Here is a 19,103-nt window from a genome sequence, read left to right as displayed (position 1 = left end):
AAAACGCATCCTGCAAGCACTTTTGCAGGATGCGTTTTTTCTACAAAACGATGCATAGCGACATGCAGTGCACAACGCTAGTGTGAAAGTAGCCTTACGCAGCAGGTATACAGTATATTGCAAACATTTCATTTTATATAACTGCAGGATTCATAGTGGGTGGGCACAGGTTGTCTGGGATCACATCCTACATCTCTGCTCATATCAACAGACACTAGAAAGAAAAAAAAAAAAATTGGACCAAAATGGAAATTATCACGGAGAATTCTGAACCTCCCCCATCCAACCCTCCACACCACAACCCAAACCCACCCCAAGAAAGCGTCTTACACAGCGGACAGAATCTAACCTTGATAAATAAAACCATGTTTATTTACACCAAATAGTTCCAACATTAGATCTGTCTCATGTGAAGGAAAAAGCATCGTCTGTGTCACTGGGATATCTCTTGCTGGACACAGGGGAAGGGGATGGGTGCAAGGGAGGGGAGGGAAGGGAAAAAAATATGGAAATTTTCAACAGATTCTTGCTGAGTAAACAAGGTGGAAAAGAGAGGGCGTCCCAAGAGACAGGTCCCCACTGTAGATGAAAGCTACGAGGTACATTTTCATGGGAGGGAGTGTCACCGGCATCCTGGGAGCTATTGAGTGGTTGTCACTACAGTCCCTAAATTAGGCAAAGTGTGAGGTTATTTAGGATGCGGGGAGACATGTGAGGATACTGTCTGCAGGAAGCAACTTCCAGGGCAATGGGAGAAATCATTCAGTGTTGTGAATAGCCGGGTCTCTCCAGGGAACATTCCCGTTTCTGTGGAACAGCTTTTCTTTGGAAAGAAAGCAGGACAAGCCGGAAAATGTGTGCGTGGGGGTGTTTTTCTTTTCCAAGCATGCACTAATGGGGTACAATTCAAGAAAATAGGTTACTGTGAGCGCCACCTGGTGGCATTTCATAATCCACCTAAAAACTGGCACAGCTCCTGCATCTTTATTTTTTTTTCAGCTGTGTAAAGGAAAGGGAATGATATCTGGAAAGACTTCAGGGTCAAAATTAGATTGTTTTTGGGGATTTACCCAAGTCTCTTACAGGGAACGATAAAGCAATGTGGAATCAAGTAAAACTAGAAGTCGAGGCTTTGCTTTTGCCATTATTAGTTTTAACAGAAGGACCATGCGGGGCCAGAGTAATGGTCTCATTCATCCACCCATATACCTGGCATCTGTCATTAGTGGAATTGCACCCGGAAAAGCCTGGTAACAGGTTAGGTACATATTCAAAACTGTCCCCTCACCCCTCCCTCTGCAGGTGGGGGACACAGAAGGGTCATGATGAAAAGGGGAGTGAACAAAATATATATATATATATAAAAAAAAAAAATCTATCCAGAAAACAGCTGAGGAAACAGGGTGGGCCAAGTCCAGGAGCCACATCCCAGAGACATATGGGCAGCCTGTGGACCAGGAGCCATAACAAAAGTAAAAAAAAAAAAAAATTGAAACAAAAAAAATTATTCAGCCTATAATATTTTTTTTTTTATATATAATGACGGAACTACTATAAATCCACAAGCAACTGCTCAGACACGGCGCGTCCAGGGGCCTTTCTTGCTCTTTTGGGCAGCCCCCACCCTCCACATTTGGTGGGTGTTGAAGTCAGGACAAGGGGCTGAGGATCAGGGTTCTCCTTCCCAGATCTGCTGCCCTCTCCTGACCAAGCGCCAGGACAATGATTCCCTACTGGGGGGCTCCGGCAGTGGCTGCTACGGGCGTCCCGAGGGTGTTGGTTGCAGAGATGACGGGTGATCCGGCTAAAGAACCCAAAGCTGAGGGAGTTGGCACCGTGGAAATCCCTGAAATGGAAGCAAGAAAGATGTAATGGATTGACATTAATACAAAGGTCTCAATTTACAAATCCTGTCTATTCCAGGCTCATGAAGACTTGTATTTAAAAATGTGAAAAGCAATATAAAATAAATCCGTACTACTGGATCTAAAAACCCAATATGGATGAAGGTTAACAAAATGAGACCAATACCCCTGTGGTATGGATATCACCAGATCTACTTTTTTAACCCCTTCCAGTTACAAAATTGATGTTTATGTTGTGGGCTCAAGAGCTGGGTGTGCACCATACCCGGCAGACACAGCTCAGCGTCATAGGAGATTGTCATTTTGACTACATAACCAGGAATCAAAAATACAGTAATCTCCCCAGTAGCAGATAAAGTATTCCAACACATGATATGGTGAAATGAATGGCGTTATTCAAAACCGAAGCATGTCCCACTAAATAAATAAGCCCTTATACGTCTATATCTCTGGAAAAATAAGAATATTATGGCTCTTTGAAGAGAAATGAGAACACACAATCAAGTTGTCAGAAAAGGGTTAATAATTCAGTACTTATGAACATATATATCACCGTCAAAGGGGTTGGCCAGGCTTTTTTCTTATTCTGTGTATGTACCAAGGCTGCAGAATGCTGACAGTTTGCAATATACTGCCTGTCAGCATTCTGCACTGTTGCCTAGATACCACACTTGGGGATGTAACCAGCTCTCTCCTAATTCTGGAGGAGCTGGTTACACCCCAGCTACAGTTTTCCTGTTTGGCAGAGCCTGGACCTCGTACCACCACTCAGTCTCACTCAGTCTCTGACAGATACATCCCCCTCCCTATGGTGGCACACAGTGTAAGCCAGCAGAGGCACTACTCAGCTGACAGCAGGGACAGAGAAATAGAAAGTAGAACAGGCTGAAAGCTCCTTCCATTACTGTTCAATTTCCACAAAGACTGAAGATCCTGCAAGGACCTTAGGGTCACATGACAGCCTCATATGACTAGAAGAAATAGAGAAGTAGCTGCAGAACCTCAACGTAAAAAAGTTTCTACATAGGCGAGTATAATGTGCTGTGAGTGTGTGTCTATGTATCTGTATAATATATTTTTTATCTACTACCCATCTCCTATTGATCTCCTGTCTATTAAACTACTGCTCAAAAAATAAAGGGAACACTTAAACACCACAATGTAACTCCAAGTCAATCACACTTCTGTGAAATCAACGTGTCCAGTTATGAAGCAACACGGATTGTGAATCAATTTCTCCTGCTGATGTGCAAATGAAAGACAACAGGTAGAAATGATAGTCAGTTAGCAAGAAAACCCCTATAAAGGAGTGGTTCTGCAGGGCGTGACCATAGACCATTTCTCGTTTCTAATCCTTTTTTGGTAGTTTTGATTACTTTTGCATTTTGTCATTGCTCTCACCCCTAGAGGTACTGTACAGTGACATGAGGTGGTGTACACAACCCACAGAAGTTGCTCAGGTAGTTCAGCTCATTTAGGATGGCATATCAATGTGAGCTGTGGCAAGAAAGGTAAAGGTCAGCACAATGTCCAGAGCATGGAGCACATACCAGGAGACAGGCCAGTACACCAGGAGACATGGAGGGGGCCACAGGAGGACAACAACTCAGCAGGACAGCTACCTCATTTGTGCAAGGAGGAACAGGAGGAGTAATGCCAGAGCCCGGCAATATGACCTCCAGCCGACCACCAACATCCATGTGTCTGCTCAAACCCTCAGAAAAAGACTACATGAGTACCTGTGTCCACAAGTGAGTGTTGTGTTACAGCTCAGCAACATGGAGCATGATTGGCATTTGCCATATTCAACATTGGCACCCTGTGCGCTTCACAGATGAGCACAGGTTCACACTGAGCACATGTGAGTTTGGAGATGCTGTGGAGAACGTTCTGCTGCCTGCAACATTCTCCAGAATGAGCAGTTTGGCAGTGGGTCAGTAATGGTGTGGGGAGGCATTTTTTGGAGGGCCACACAGCCCTCTACGTGCTAGCCAGTTACCCTGACTGCCATTAGGTACCAGGAAGATATTTTGAGTTCCATTATGCAGGTGCAGTGGGCCCTTGTTTTTTTCTGATGCATGACAGTGCTAGGCCATATGTGGCAGAAGTGTGTCAGCAGTTCCTGCAGGATGAAGTCCTTGATGCTATGGAGTGGCCTGCCCGTTGCTCAGACCTGAATCCAACTGATCACATCTGGACCGTCTGTGGTGCAACGTGGCGTTGGTGGATGGAACGAGACATGGAGTCGACTGATGTTTTCATCCAGGTCTGGGAGGAGATTCCTCAGGAGAACATCTGCCGCCTCATCAGGACCATGCCCAGGTGTTATAGGGAGGTCATACAGGCATGTACAATACTGAGCATCTTTCCTTGTCTGGAGGCATTTCCACTGAAGTTGGATCAGTCTGTAATTTGATTTTCCACTTTGATTTTGGGTATCATTTCAAATCAACCTCCATGGGATATTAATTTTGATTTACATTGATCATTTTTGTGTTTTATTGTTCTCAATGAACTCCACTATGTAATTAAGATTTGCAACTGGAATATTTAATTCATTGATATCTAGGATGTGGCATTTTAGTGTTCCCTTTATTTCTTTGAGCAGTGTACATCATGTACTGCTATTGACAGATCACTATGTAATGGTCCATGTGGAAATACATGACTATGGACTCTTCACCTCATAGTATTCCTATGCCAGGGGTGATGTGGGGGACTTGTGACAGCTCTTTCACCACTGTGGATGTGAAGTTGGATGTGATTACTTCACTACAAATGAGGACACAAAATCACTCATCTGTCACTTCCAATGCTGGAATGAATGACAGAGGTCAGATACTAACAGCTGATGAGTGTGCAGTGGGTGGTACTGGACACTGAGAACTGGGGTGGTGATACCTCTGGCTGTGAGCTTAGGGGGAAAAAAGCCCAGAAAGCTGCCTTGTCTGGTAGAGCCAGATGTAAGTAAACTGTGTGCAGGGAGTGAACGGAAATTCAGGAGGAACGAAAGGTAGAAACAAAAAATGTATAGGGGTGTTGCATATATTATGGTACATCACAAATTAGCATAAACAAAACACTTGTGATTTCGGGGTCAGACAACCTCTTTAAACCTTTTTTTGTGTGAAAACAGCTTTAAGTTTTGAAGTTATCCCCTATGCATTACATAGGGGGATAACCGCCACCAGTCCTGCATTAAATAGGACAACCTCCACCAGTCCTGAGAACTAATGAATGAAGTGCACACTAACACTTCATTCATTTTTATGATCGCGCCAAAGAGGAGCCAAGCGATAAGCTCCACTATATCCAATGGTCCCACTAATAAAAGCAGTGCTGTGCATGATTGACCACCGCTGTTACATAGGGCTCTTTAGAACTCCAATACTCAGGCTGGGGGGGAGGTAATTATGGCGCTGGCTTGGGGTGTGTGGGAAGGGGTCAAGTGGTCAGACCCCAAGTGATAATGGATAGCTTTGAAACTTGAGAATACCCCTTGATCTATGAATATACATGTGGTGAAATAAAATTTACTTTTATTATAATTTTACCAGAATCAAATGTAAAAAAAAAAAAAGAATTAAGGGGTAGAATTTTTTTTTTTAATAAAAAAGTAGCAATTCAAAATTTTGCAAAATGACCAAGAACCTAAAGACATTAAATATTTTTGGTAGTAATATCCACATAACATGTAAATTAAATGCATAAAAAGCTATTGCTCTAGTCTTTTTAAAGAATGTGATTAAATCCGCAGATAATGTAGAACAGATCCAATAAGTAATAGTAGGGGTCTTGTTATCTCACAGGAGCGCTTGTGTCTGGGCCACGCCAAACACAGCCAACAGCACAATTGGCCATTTAACTTCCCCACCGGCACAACGTGCTCAGATTGGCATGACAAAATGTCAAAAAACATTTGATAGTGTGGATCTTACTAGAAATATATATATGGATCTTACTAGAAATACAGTGCCTACAAGTAGTATTCAACCCCCTGCAGATTTAGCAGGTTTACACATTTGGAATTAACTTGGCATTGTGACATTTGGACTGTAGATCAGCCTGGAAGTGTGAAATGCACTGCAGCAAAAAAGAATGTTATTTCTTTGTTTATTTTTTTTTTAAATTGTGAAAAGTCTTTTCAGAGGGTCATTTATTATTCAACCCCTCAACCCACCAGTATTCTGTTTGGTTCCCCTAAAGTATTAAGAAGTAGTTCAGGCACAAAGAACAATGAGCTTCACATGTTTGTATTAATTATCTCTTTTTCCAGCCTTTTCTGACTATTTAAGACCCTCCCCAAACTTGTGAACAGCACTCAAACATGGTCAACATGGGAAAGACAAAGGAGCATTCCAAGGCCATCAGAGACAAGATCGTGGAGGGTCACAAGGCTGGCAAGGGGTACAAAACCCTTTCCAAGGAGTTGGGCCTACCTGTCTCCACTGTTGGGAGCATCATCCGGAAGTGGAAGGCTTATGGAACTACTGTTAGCCTTCCACGGCCTGGACAGCCTTTGAAAGTTTCCTCCCGTGCCGAGGCCAGGCTTGTCCGAAGAGTCAAGGCTAACCCAAGGACAACAAGGAAGGAGCTCCAGGAAGATCTCATGGCAGTGGGGACATTGGTTTCAGTCAATACCATAAGTAACGTACTCCACCGCAATGGTCTCCGTTCCAGACGAGCCCGTAAGGTACCTTTACTTTCAAAGCGTCATGTCAAGGCTCGTCTACAGTTTGCTCATGATCACTTGGAGGACTCTGAGACTGACTGGTTCAAGGTTCTCTGATCTGATGAGACCAAGATCGAGATCTTTGGTGCCAACCACACACGTGACGTTTGGAGACTGGATGGCACTGCATACGACCCCAAGAATACCATCCCTACAGTCAAGCATGGTGGTGGCAGCATCATGCTGTGGGGCTGTTTCTCAGCCAAGGGGCCTGGCCATCTGGTCCGCATCCATGGGAAGATGGATAGCACGGCCTACCTGGAGATTTTGGCCAAGAACCTCCGCTCCTCCATCAAGGATCTTAAGATGGGTCGTCATTTCATCTTCCAACAAGACAACGACCCAAAGCACACAGCCAAGAAAACCAAGGCCTGGTTCAAGAGGCAAAAAATCAAGGTGTTGCAGTGGCCTAGTCAGTCTCCTGACCTTAACCCAATTGAAAACTTGTGGAAGGAGCTCAAGATTAAAGTCCACATGAGACACCCAAAGAACCTAGATAACTTGGAGAAGATCTGCATGGAGGAGTGGGCCAAGATAACTCCAGAGACCTGTGCCGGCCTGATCAGGTCTTATAAAAGACGATTATTAGCTGTAATTGCAAACAAAGCTTATTCCACAAAATATTAAACCTAGGGGTTGAATAATAATTGACCCACACTTTTATGTTTAAAATTTATAAAAATTTAACTGAGCAACAAAACTTTTTGGTTTGTAAGATTTATGCATCTGTTAATAAATCCTGCTCTTGTTTGAAGTTTGAAGGCTCTAACTTATTTGCATCTTATTAAACCTGCTAAATCTGCAGGGGGTTGAATACTACTTGTAGGCACTGTATATATAAGAGCTTGTCTTGTAGGTTTGTGGCCATTTAAAGCACTATACATGGGAATGTGGCAATTGATTGACAGTTACACCCATGAAATAAATCGTGGCATGTGATTGATTACAGCCCATTTACATACAGATTCTGCCCAAAACGCCACCACCAGAGGGAGTCCTAGAACATTTACCAATGACTGACCTGGCTTATCACGGTTACTGGACTTGGGCTGGGACTGACCTGACATCATACTGGCGCTACTGACTGGGGTGCTGCCGCTGGGCATGTTTGAGGAGCCCATCCGAGACTGGTCCTTCACAATAGGGTCTGTGGAACAAGAGACTTATGAGACAAAAGCAGAAAATGCAGGGGAGGGGGAGCAAACTTTTGAGCACCCACAGAAGTAAGGGTGGTCCATGGCTTCACGAGCAGTCAGTCGTGTCTGGTGGTCATATCGAAGTAGCTTATCCAGGAAATCCAAAGCCTCTGGACTGACCAAGTGCTGATTCTCGCTGTGCACAAAGCGCTCCCATCGCTTGCGGGAATGTCTGAGTACACAAAAGTCAGAGTATAAGGAGAACAAATGGCAAAGACCACTAAAATGTAAAATGATGAGGAGTGCCAGGAGGCATTACTTTATAGCTCACCTGCCCAAGATATCATTGAAGCGTGGATCCAGTTCAATATTATACTTGTCAATGTAGTCGTACAAATCTTCAGTCCCCAGTACTTTGGCTATCCTCACCAACTAAGTGTGGAAAAATACACATTATGAAACCTGCAGCACCACGTAATGAACATTACAGCTATGTAGCAAGGTTAACCCCTTCATGACCCAGCCTATTTTGGCCTTAATGACCTTGCCGTTTTTTGCAATTCTGACCAGTGTCCCTTTATGAGGTAATAACTCCGGAACACTTCAACGGATCCTAGCGATTCTGAGACTGTTTTTTCGTGACATATTGGGCTTCATGTTAGTGGTAAATTTAGGTCGATAATTTCTGAGTTTGTGAAAAAAACGGAAATTTGTCGAAAATTTTGAAAATTTCGCAATTTTCACATTTTGAATTTTTATTCTGTTAAACCAGAGAGTTATGTGACACAAAATAGTTAATAAATAACATTTCCCACATGTCTACTTTACATCAGCACAATTTTGGAAACAATTTTTTTTTTTGCTAGGAAGTTATAAGGGTTAAAATTTGACCAGTGATTTCTCATTTTTACAACAAAATTTACAAAACCATTTTTTTTAGGGACCACCTCACATTTGAAGTCAGTTTGAGGGTTCTATATGGCTGAAAATACCCAAAAGTGACACCATTCTAAAAACTGCACCTCTCAAGGTGCTCAAAACCACATTCAAGAAGTTTATTAACCCTTCAGGTGTTTCACAGCAGCAGAAGCAACATGGAAGTAAAAAATGAACATTTAACTTTTTAGTCACAAAAATGATCTTTCAGCAACAATTTTTTTATTTTCCCAAGGGTAAAAGGAGAAACTGGACCATGGACGTTGTTGTCCAATTTGTCCTGAGTACGCTGATACCTCATATGTGGGGGTAAACCACTGTTTGGGCGCACGGCAGGGCTCGGAAGGGAAGGAGCGCCATTTGACTTTTTGAATGAAAAATTGGCTCCAATCTTTAGCGGACACCATGTCGCGTTTGGAGAGCCCCCGTGTGCCTAAACATTGGAGCTCCCCCACAAGTGACTCCATTTTGAAAACTAGACCCCCCAAGGAACTTATCTAGAAGCATAGTGAGCACTTTAAACCCCCAGGTACTTCACAAATTGATCCGCAAAAATGAAAAAGTACTGTTTTTTCACACAAAATTTCTTTTAGCCTCAATTCTTTCATTTTCACATGGGCAACAGGATAAAATGGATCCTAAAATTTGTTGGGCAATTTCTCCTGAGTACGCCGATACCTCATATGTGGGGGTAAACCACTGTTTGGGTGCACGGCAAGGCTCGGAAGGGGAGGCGTGCCATTAGACTTTTTGAATGGAAAATTAGCTCCAATCGTTAGCGGACACCATGTCGCGTTTGGAGAGCCCCTGTGTGCCTAAACATTGGAGCTCCCCTACAAGTGACCCCATTTTGGAAACTAGACCCCCCAAGGAACTTATCTAGATGCATAGTGAGCACTTATAACCCCCAGGTGCTTCACAGAAGTTTATAACGCAGAGCCATGAAAATAAAAAATAATTTTTCTTTTTTCAAAAATGATTTTTTAGCCCACAATTTTTTATTTTCCCAAGGGTAACAGGAGAAATTGGACCCCAAAAGTTGTTGTACAGTTTCTCCTGAGTATGCTGATACCCCATATGTGGGGGTAAACCACTGTTTTGGCACACGTCGGGGTTCGGAAGGGAAGTAGTGACGTTTTGAAATGCAGACTTTGATGGAATGCTCTGCGGGCGTCAGGTTGCGTTTGCAGAGCCCCTGATGTGCCTAAACAGTAGGAACTCCCCACAAGTGACTCCACTTTGGAAACTAGACCCCCAAGGGAACTTATCTAGATGTGTGGTGAGCACTTTGAACCCCCAAGTGCTTCACAGAAGTTTATAACGCAGAGCCGTGAAAATAATAAATGTGTTTCCTTTCCTCAAAAATATTTTTTAGCCCAGAATTTTTTATTTTTGCAAGAGTAACAGGAGAAACTGGACCCCAAAAGTTGTTGTCCATTTTCTCCTGAGTACGCCGATACCTAATATGTGGGGGTAAACCACTGTTTGGGCATATGCCGGGGCTCAGAATGGAAGTAGTGACGTTTTGGAATGCAGACTTTGATGGAATTGTCTGCGGGCATCATGTTACGTGTGCAGAGCCCCTGATATGCCTAAACAGTAGAAACCCCCCACAATTGACCCCATTTTGGAAACTAGACCCCCCAAGGAACTTATCTAGATGTGTGGTGAGCACGTTCAACCCCCAAGTGCTTCACAGAAGTTTACAACGCAGAGCCGTGAAAATAAAAAATCATTTTTCTTTCCTCAAAAAAGAGGTTTTAGCAAGCAATTTTTTATTTTCACAAGGGTAACAGGAGAAATTGGACCCCAATATTAGTTGCCCAGTTTGTTGTGAGTACGCTGATACCCCATATGTGAGGGTAGACCACTGTTTGGGCATATGCCGGGGCTCGGAAGGGAAGTAGTGGCATTTGAAATGCAGACTTTGATGGAATGGTCTGCGGGCGTCACGTTGCATTTGCAGAGCCCCTGATATGCGTAAACAGTAGAAACACCCCACAAGTGACCCCATTTTGGAAACTAGACCCCCCCCAAGGAACTTATCTAGATGTGTGGTGAGCACTTTCAACCCCCAAGTGCTTCACAGAAGTTTATAACGCAGAGCCGTGAAAATAAAAAATAATTGTTCTTTCCTCAAAAATTATGTTTTAGCAAGTAATTTTTTATTTTTGCAAGGGTAACAGGAGAAATTGGACCCCAACAGTTGTTGCCCAGTTTGTCCTGAGTACACTGGTACCCCAAATGTGGGGGTAAACCACTGTTTGGGCACACGTCGGGGCTTGGAAGGGAGGGAGCACCATTTGACTTTTTGAACGCAAGATTGGCTGGAATCAATGGTGGCGCCATGTTGCGTTTGGAGACCCCTGATGTGCCTAAACAGTGGAAACCCCTCAATTCTAACTTCAACACTAACCCCAACACACCCCTAATCCTAATCCCAACTGTAGCCATAACCCTAATCACAACCCTAACCCCAACACACCCCTAACCACAACCCTAACCACAACACACCCGTAACCCTAATTCCAACCCTAACCCTAATCCTAACCCTAATCCCAACCCTAACCCTAATCCCAACCCTAACCACAACTGTAACCCCAACACACCCCTAACCCTATCCGTAACCCTAACCACAAGCCTAATCTTAACCCTATTTCCAACCCTATCCCTATTTCCAACCCTAACCCTAAGGCTATGTGCCCACGTTGCGGATTCGTGTGAGATTTTTCCGCACGATTTTTGAAAAATCTGCAGGTAAAAGGCACTGCGTTTTACCTGCAGATTTACAGCGGATTTCACCTGCGGATTCCTATTGAGGAACAGGTGTAAAACGCTGCGGAATCCGCACAAAGAATTGACATGCTGCGGAAAATACAACGCAGCGTTTCTGAACGGAATTTTCCGCACCATGGGCACAGTGGATTTGGTTTTCCATAGGTGTACATGGTACTGTAAACCTGATGGAAAACTGCTACGAATTCGCAGCGGCCAATCCGCTGCGGATCCGCGGCCAATCCGCTGCGGATCCGCGGCCAAATCCGCACTGTGTGCACATGCCGTAACCCTAACCCTACCCCTAACCCTACCCGTAACCCTAACCCTACCCGTAACCCTAACCCTACCCGTAACCCTAACCCTACCCCTCGTTCTAACCCCAACCCTAGTGGAAAACGAAAAAAAAAAATATATATATTTTCTTTATTTTATTATTGTCCCTACCTATGGGGGTGATAAAGGGGGGGGGTTTATTTATTATTTTTTTTATTTTGATCGCTGTGATAGAACCTACCACAGCGATCAAAATGTACTTGTAAGGAATCTGCCGGCTGGCCGATTCGGCGGGCGCACTGAGCATGCGCCCGCCATTTTGGAAGATGGCGGCGCCCAGCGAGGAGACGTACGGACACCGGGAGGATCGGTAAGTATGAAGGGGTGGTGGGGGGGTGGATTGGAGCACAGGGGGGGTAATCGGACCACAAAGGGGGTGAATCCAAACAAGGAGGGAGCGGACAGGAGGACGGGGGAGCCGGCAGGCGGACGGAGGGGACCGGACCCCATAACAGAGGACTGGGGGGGCGATCGGTGGGTGTGTGTGTGTGTGTGTGTGTGGGGGGGGTCACATCAGTGTTTCCAGCCATGGCCGATGATATTGCAGCATCGGCCATGGCTGGATTGTAATATTTCACCAGTTTTTTAGGTGAAATATTACAAATCGCTCTGATTGGCAGTTTCACTTTCAACAGCCAGTCAGAGCGATTGTAGCCACGGGGGGGGTGAAGCCACCCCCCCTGGGCTGAAGCACCACTCCCCCTGTCTCTGCAGATCGGGTGAAAATGGAGTTAACCCTTTCACCCGATCTGCAGGGACGCGATCCCTCCATGACGCCACATAGGCGTCATGGGTCGGATTGGCACGGGTTTTCATGACGCCTACGTGGCGTCAAAGGTCGGGAAGGGGTTAATGCAGAATATCTAAGCAAAGTATTTGTTGATGTCCGCAGCATTGAGGTTTGTGCATATATGAGGCATTTGCTACACACAAGTATCTTGTATGGTAACGCTTTATGACTCCCCATAACAGGGCACCTAATGAAACTGGAGGCACAAAATGTACAATGTCAGTTCCTAGAAGTTAATGGAAGAGATGTTACAAATCCTCAATATGTTTGTATGCATGAACCCTTAGTAACAAGAACAGTGATTAACTCACTAAAAATGCTGTCCAGTCGCAATATATTGATGACCTGTGCATATAACAGGTTATCAAAATTAATTCAGTAAAAGGTGGTTTAACATCAGGCACCCCCACTAATCAGCTGTGATTTACTCTCGCGGATGTATAGCTTTAAAAAGGAGTGGCAAAGTGCAGCTTTATCGGACGGGTAGCAGCCGCTGGCAGGTACTGAAGATCAGAGCAAAGTGCGTAATTAATGAAGTTGCATTTTGCAGATGCATTCAAAGTGCTTACAACAGTCGGCTGCTGGAGCAAATAAAAGCAGATGGGTGAGTGTCTGACATTAATGACTTATGTAAAGATCAATGATATGTGACTAAACAAACCCTTTAACTTATTGCACTAGCTACCTGAAGTTCCAAATGGTTTAAATATTTTATAGACAAAGTGCTTCACTTTGGGGAACAAATTTTTTTTTTCCTTAGGCTAAATGGGCAGCGAATCTTCCAGCCATATCCTGGGGGGGGGGGGGGGTTTAAAAGTTAATATCAATCCCCAATATCCACAGATTTAAGCGTGGCTTAAAAAACGCATTTCTTCAGACTGGCCTACCGCCTCAACATACTTGTTTAACGATCCCTGTTTTTCCCTTACAAAATTTTCTTCAAAACCAGGACCCTCGTATCTTCTGTTCTCACACCCTTCAAGCAATTAATAGCCCTCTTTGTATTTACTTTTACACATACTGGTTGGTTACCAGTTCATGCAGCATTACATGAGCATCTTATTAAATTGATGGCTGGACCGTACAATGAAAGTTATTGTTACCATCCACCTTTCCTGTGTCCCTGGTTCCTCATAGAAGGAAAGCTTGCTAGCAGGCCCTCGCTCCTCCTGTATCTGTTTACATGATTGTTATACTGTAATTTCTTTATGATCTGTACAAATCCCCTCTAAAATGTAAAGTGCTGCGGAATGTGCTGGCGCTATAGAAATAATCATTGTTTAATTATCAGATTGACACATGTATGTACCTGCAAACCAAATTATATAAAAACATGTACATATATCTATATCTCACACACACAAAAAAATGGAGCTCCACAAAGAAAAGTGTAGGTATATGTCCCATATTTTTCAGACTCCAAAAATGTGGAGGAAAATGAAGGGTGCGCGTTTTATAGTCTGGATGTCCCTAATCTGGCTTTGGTGGGGAGGAGCAGTGGGTCACAGAAGGCAGGAGCTTGTTGCTGCGGCTAACTCCTGTACCCGCTGCCAAAGAGAAATGAATATTCACTCCATTCCAAAAGGACTGAATATTCATCTCTCTTTAATAGCGAGCACAGTGTTCGCCGCAGCAGCCGGCTTCTCGCAGATGCCCGGTGTTCCAGTGTGCCGGCTACTTAAGGCAATGAATATCCAACTGCATTCCACTCCCACAGGCGTGAGATTCAATAAACATTCCTTCCCTTTAGTAGTGCACAAGTGAAAGCCCGATAAGCTGCAGGAACCCGGCGGCTGACAGTGTGCTCGCTAAAGAGCAATGGATACTCAATGCACTCCACAGTGTCCTGGCTTGGAGAACAGAGTTTTCCGGCAGTTGTCCTCGGCAGCTTATAAGCAGCGCACGAAGTCACTACTATAAATGTCACAAGCATAAAGCAGCTGCTGGCACAGGAGCAGGAAGCTGCGAGGGCATGCCAGGTAGGTAAGAATGTTTATTTTTTTCCCCCTGCTGGGGGAGTCCCTGCATACCAGGACACGGATGGGGTCCCCGCATACCAGGACACGGATGGGGTCCCCGCATACCAGGACACGGATGAGAGCCAATCATACCAGGATACGGATGGGGGCCAATCATACCAGGATACGGATGGGGGCCAATCATACCTGGATACAGATGGGGTCCCTGCATACCAGGATACGGATGAGGGCCCTGCATACCAGGATGGTGATGCGGGGGCCCATGCATACCAGGACAAAGATTGGGGCCATGCATACCATGATGGGGATATTAAGTATAGAATTGACCACATTTTTTACTTCTCTAAATTTCCTCCGCTAAAACCTAGGTGTCTTATGGCCCGGTGCATCTTATAGCCCAAAAAATACGGTATCTATTGATCAATTATACGTAAACAAGCAAATTAATTAAAAAAAAAAAAAAAAAAAACCTGGCACATTCATTGGCCAATGTAAAAAACTGTTCTATCTATATTCTGAACTCCTCTCGTCCCCAACAAGACGTGTCACAGTATTTCACCTGATCGTAGTTATCATGGCCATGGAAAAATGGCTCCTTTCTGAAGATCATGCTGGCCAGCATACAGCCCAAGCTCCACATGTCTAGACTGTAGTCGTACATCTGTGAAATACAAAAGTAAAATATGGCACAATACTGTACTTAAAGTTGTAATGAGGACTTTGACAATTGGACCGGCTCCCTCGCTCAAGACTCAAACGTTACAGTGTCAGCACAAAATAGAGCTCAGGTTTTCCAAAAACATACTGATAGGGAATTTAGATTGTGAGCCCCATCGGGGACTGCGATGATAATGTGTGCAAACTGTAAAGCGCTGCGGAATAGGTTAGCGCTATATAATAAAGATTATTATTCTTAGTTTTACTTTTTTCTAAAAACAGCAATGAAAGTAAAAATTTGAAGCTCACAGATCTACATGACAGCGGGAAGGATGGGCAGCACAGTGGCTCAGTGGTTAGGCTACGTTTACATTTGCGTTGCGTTGGGCGCAGCGACACATGCATCATGCGCACCTATATTTAACATGGGGGGCGCATGGACATGCGTTGTCTAGCGTTTCGTGACGCATGCGTCATTTTTGGCGCAACTGTCAGGGCGCAGACAACGCTGCATGATGCAGTTTTTTGGCGTAAAAAAAAATGAACGCATGGGTCACAAAACGCTGAGTTGTGCACGCGTTGTGTCGCCGCGCACAACAACGCAAATATGAACGTAGCCTTAGCACGGCACAGCCTTACAGCGCCGGGGTCCTAGCTTCAAATTCAACCTAGGACAACATCGGCAAGGTGTTTGCATGTTCTCCCCGTGTTTGCGTGGGTTTCCTCTGGGGTCTCTAGTTTCCTCCCACTCTCCAAAGACATACTGATAGGGAATCTAGATTGTGAGCCCCAATGGGGACAATGATGATGTATGCATTTAAATCTCTGTGGAATTAATGGCGCTATATAAAAGTGAGTAAAATAAAAAAAATAAGATAAGTATGTCTTGGTGTATTGACATTAGCACCATGCTCTCCTCCCCCTATAAGTTAGTTGTCAGCAAATTGTTGCCCCCTCCCCCCCAGCACCACAATATAGTAAGCAGCAGTTATACCTGATAATCAACAAGCAGCTCGGGACCCTTGAAGTATCTGGAGGCGACTCTCACATTGTATTCCTGCCCAGGATGATAGAACTCTGCCAGGCCCCAATCTATTAGTCGGAGCTGAGAAGAGACATGAAACGTAATTATGAAGCTGAGGACAACCCCGGTGAGAGGGACTGAGTGCAACACACCCATCCCTGCACTTACCTTTCTGTGCTCATGGTCAATCATAACATTATGTGGCTTGACGTCTCTGTGCATTATACCCATACTGTGGCAATAGTCCAGGGCCTGCAGGAAGAAGAAAATAATGTGGCTATAAACTAGTTTGTGACAAACACACCCAATACTAATGTAGAAAAGAAAGCCACGCAGTACCTTTAATATTTCATACATGTAGAACCTAATGTCGTAATCTGTTAAAGTCTGATATAACTGCTGCGGAGAGGAAGAAAATTATTAAAATGAAAGGAGGAAGGAAAGGGAAATACATTTCTGGCAGAACAAGCCATTTCTTGATACTCACCTTAAAATCTGTATTATTGACATGTTCAAAAACCAGCGCCGGCGTCCTGGACTGTAAGAGAAACAATAAATCAGATTATAAATGCCTAGGCCCAGCACACATGTCACGTTATCTAATACTGGGAGGTGTTGGCCGCTCACCACAGGATCTTTCACTATGTCAGCCAGTGTGATGATGTTGGGTCCGCCTCGCAAGTTCTCCAGAATCTTGATTTCACGCTTAATTTTCTTCTTCTTCACAGGCTAAAAATAAAAAAAAGTGATGGCAAGAGGTGCAAGAAAACAACCTTTTCAATACTAGAACAGTCATGACTCACCATTGTACGCATTCTGCTTGTCGTATTTGTGGTTTACATTTCTCCTAGATTAACGCCCCAAAAATGTGGAAAATTCTTAATTTTTGGAGTATAACCTGTCAGCAGGATTGTGCACAGTAACCTACAGTGACAGGTTGGAGCAGTTATACTGATTAAAATGATACCTTGGTTGATGAAATCAGTCTTGTGGTTGTTTAATCTTTGTTTTCAGTTAATGATATGCTTGTGCTCCAGGTGCCTCTATCTAAAAGAAAAATCACCTTCTGCAGGCAGGTGGCGGCTGCGCTGCAGCATGCTTGCATCTATGTGCATTTATTTTTTTATGGTATACATAAAAAGAAAAAAAATTTAGCCTGAAAATGGCGTCGGCCACATCTGCACAGTTGCAGCAATCGGCGATCACATAGATGCTACCGTGCAGGAGATGCCATCTTAGTGGAGACAATTTTTTCGCTTGCAGGATGGCGCCGGCCACACCTATGCAATAGCATATCGGCAATCCGATAAATGCTACTGTGCAGGCACCATCTTGGAGGAGGCAATTTTTTTTCCTCTAGCAAAATGGCGCCAGCGGCACCTGTGCAGTAGCAGCTATCAGATCGCCGATCGTTGCTGCTGCGCAGGCACCATTTTCAGACTGATTTATTTTTAGGATTCTCAGTCCTAAATTACAATAGACCAGAAAGCACTTCAATACACTAAATTCATATACCACGCTGATATGTAAGGAACTATAACAGTAGGAATGTGTATATATATATATATATATATATATATATATATATATATATATATATATATACATACATATATACATATATATACATATATACACACACATTCTATCTAGATAGATATATATTCTGGATGGATGGATGGATAGATAGGGGCAAGTCACGGAAGGATCAGTGACCTGTCAGAAGTCATACAGATGAATCCCTAATTAGAGAACCACATGAAGACCCCACAGGCGCCGGGAAAGGTCAGAGGCCCGGTGCCTGTGCACTGCAGTACTTTGCTCTGCCCTCAACAGAGCAAAGTACACCTGCACCGGAGCAAGAAGAGGACGTCATCTGATGAAGATAGGAGGCGCTGGACCGGACCGCGACACCCATCGGACCCGGACCGCAGCAGGACCGCCCCTGGGTGATTATAATATAACCTTTATTTCTCATCTTCCAGGTTACATCAGGGGCTTATCTACAGCATTACAGAATGCTGAAGATAAGCCCCTGATGCCGGTGGCCGCAGCTCATATACGATTTTGGGGGTGACCGATTCCCTTTAAATGGAATCTTTAACCTGCTAGACGTATATAACATATGTCTCATATGAATGGTCTTGTTGTTGATATATGTTATATTCTGTCTTCATGTTAATGATTTCTTCCAGGTTCCGGAGCGTGCAGTGAAATCCCTGCCTCCTCTCCTTAATACAATACTACCCCTCTCCCACGCACATCATTTATGGCCCCGGAATCTTGTGGTTGTGGCCTGCACTCTCTCCAAATTACGTACCTCTTCCTACCTTCTGTGGGCACTGCATTCAGGGACCTTCTGAGCAGGTGACTTCCGCTCTAGTGAACTCCAGCATGTCCGTCAATATGGTTCTCTCCCCACTTCCTCCCTGCATAGTCATCGCTATGTACACATGGTTCCTAGCGATGACTGTGCATGGAAGAAGTGGGGAGAGCACCTTATCGGAACGCATGTCGGAGGTCAGTGTGACTCGCCGGCGCCTGCGCAGAAGATCCCCGAATGCAGTGCCCATGGAAGGGAGGAAGAGGTATGGATTTTTGAGGGTGTGCAGAGAACAGGTGCAGGATTCTGGAGCCATAACTGACGTGCATGGGAAAGGCGTAGTATTAGGCCGGAGACACACTGGTGCGAGAGACGGCCGAGTCTCGCTGGTTAAAAGCAAGCTGTGGCACCTGCATTCCGGAGCTGAGCGTGCAGCTCCATGTATTGCTATGGAGCCGCACGCTCCGCTCTGGAGTGCAGGTGCCACAGCTTGCTTTTAACCAGCGAGACTCGGCCGTCTCTCGCACCAGTGTGTCTCCGGCCTTACAAT

At 44.5% G+C, this 19,103-nt stretch overlaps 1 protein-coding gene across 5 annotated transcripts in view; it reads right to left on the bottom strand.

Annotated features, from left to right (window-relative positions):
- Positions 1-350: 350 nt before the first annotated feature.
- Positions 351-19,103, bottom strand: part of CSNK2A1 (casein kinase 2 alpha 1) — a 34,854-nt gene continuing 16,101 nt past the window's right edge. For 2 of the 5 annotated variants that reach the window (XM_077253046.1, XM_077253048.1), the window contains exons 4-13: positions 16,858-16,959; positions 16,718-16,768; positions 16,570-16,629; positions 16,399-16,482; positions 16,201-16,311; positions 15,109-15,210; positions 8,065-8,165; positions 7,817-7,965; positions 7,619-7,744; positions 351-1,846 (exon numbers count right to left, since the gene is read on the bottom strand). In XM_077253046.1, coding sequence (XP_077109161.1) covers positions 1,731-1,846; positions 7,619-7,744; positions 7,817-7,965; positions 8,065-8,165; positions 15,109-15,210; positions 16,201-16,311; positions 16,399-16,482; positions 16,570-16,629; positions 16,718-16,768; positions 16,858-16,959 — 1,002 coding nt within the window. In that variant the 3' untranslated portion in view covers positions 351-1,730. The remainder of the gene's footprint in view (positions 1,847-7,618; positions 7,745-7,816; positions 7,966-8,064; positions 8,166-15,108; positions 15,211-16,200; positions 16,312-16,398; positions 16,483-16,569; positions 16,630-16,717; positions 16,769-16,857; positions 16,960-19,103) is intronic. The other 3 variants (XM_077253050.1, XM_077253051.1, XM_077253049.1) reach the window with 2 other exon arrangements.

This window comes from Ranitomeya variabilis, chromosome 4 (assembly GCF_051348905.1).
Source record: "Ranitomeya variabilis isolate aRanVar5 chromosome 4, aRanVar5.hap1, whole genome shotgun sequence".
NCBI classification, from domain to species: Eukaryota; Metazoa; Chordata; class Amphibia; order Anura; family Dendrobatidae; genus Ranitomeya; species Ranitomeya variabilis.
This window is presented reverse-complemented; position numbering and strand designations above follow the sequence as displayed.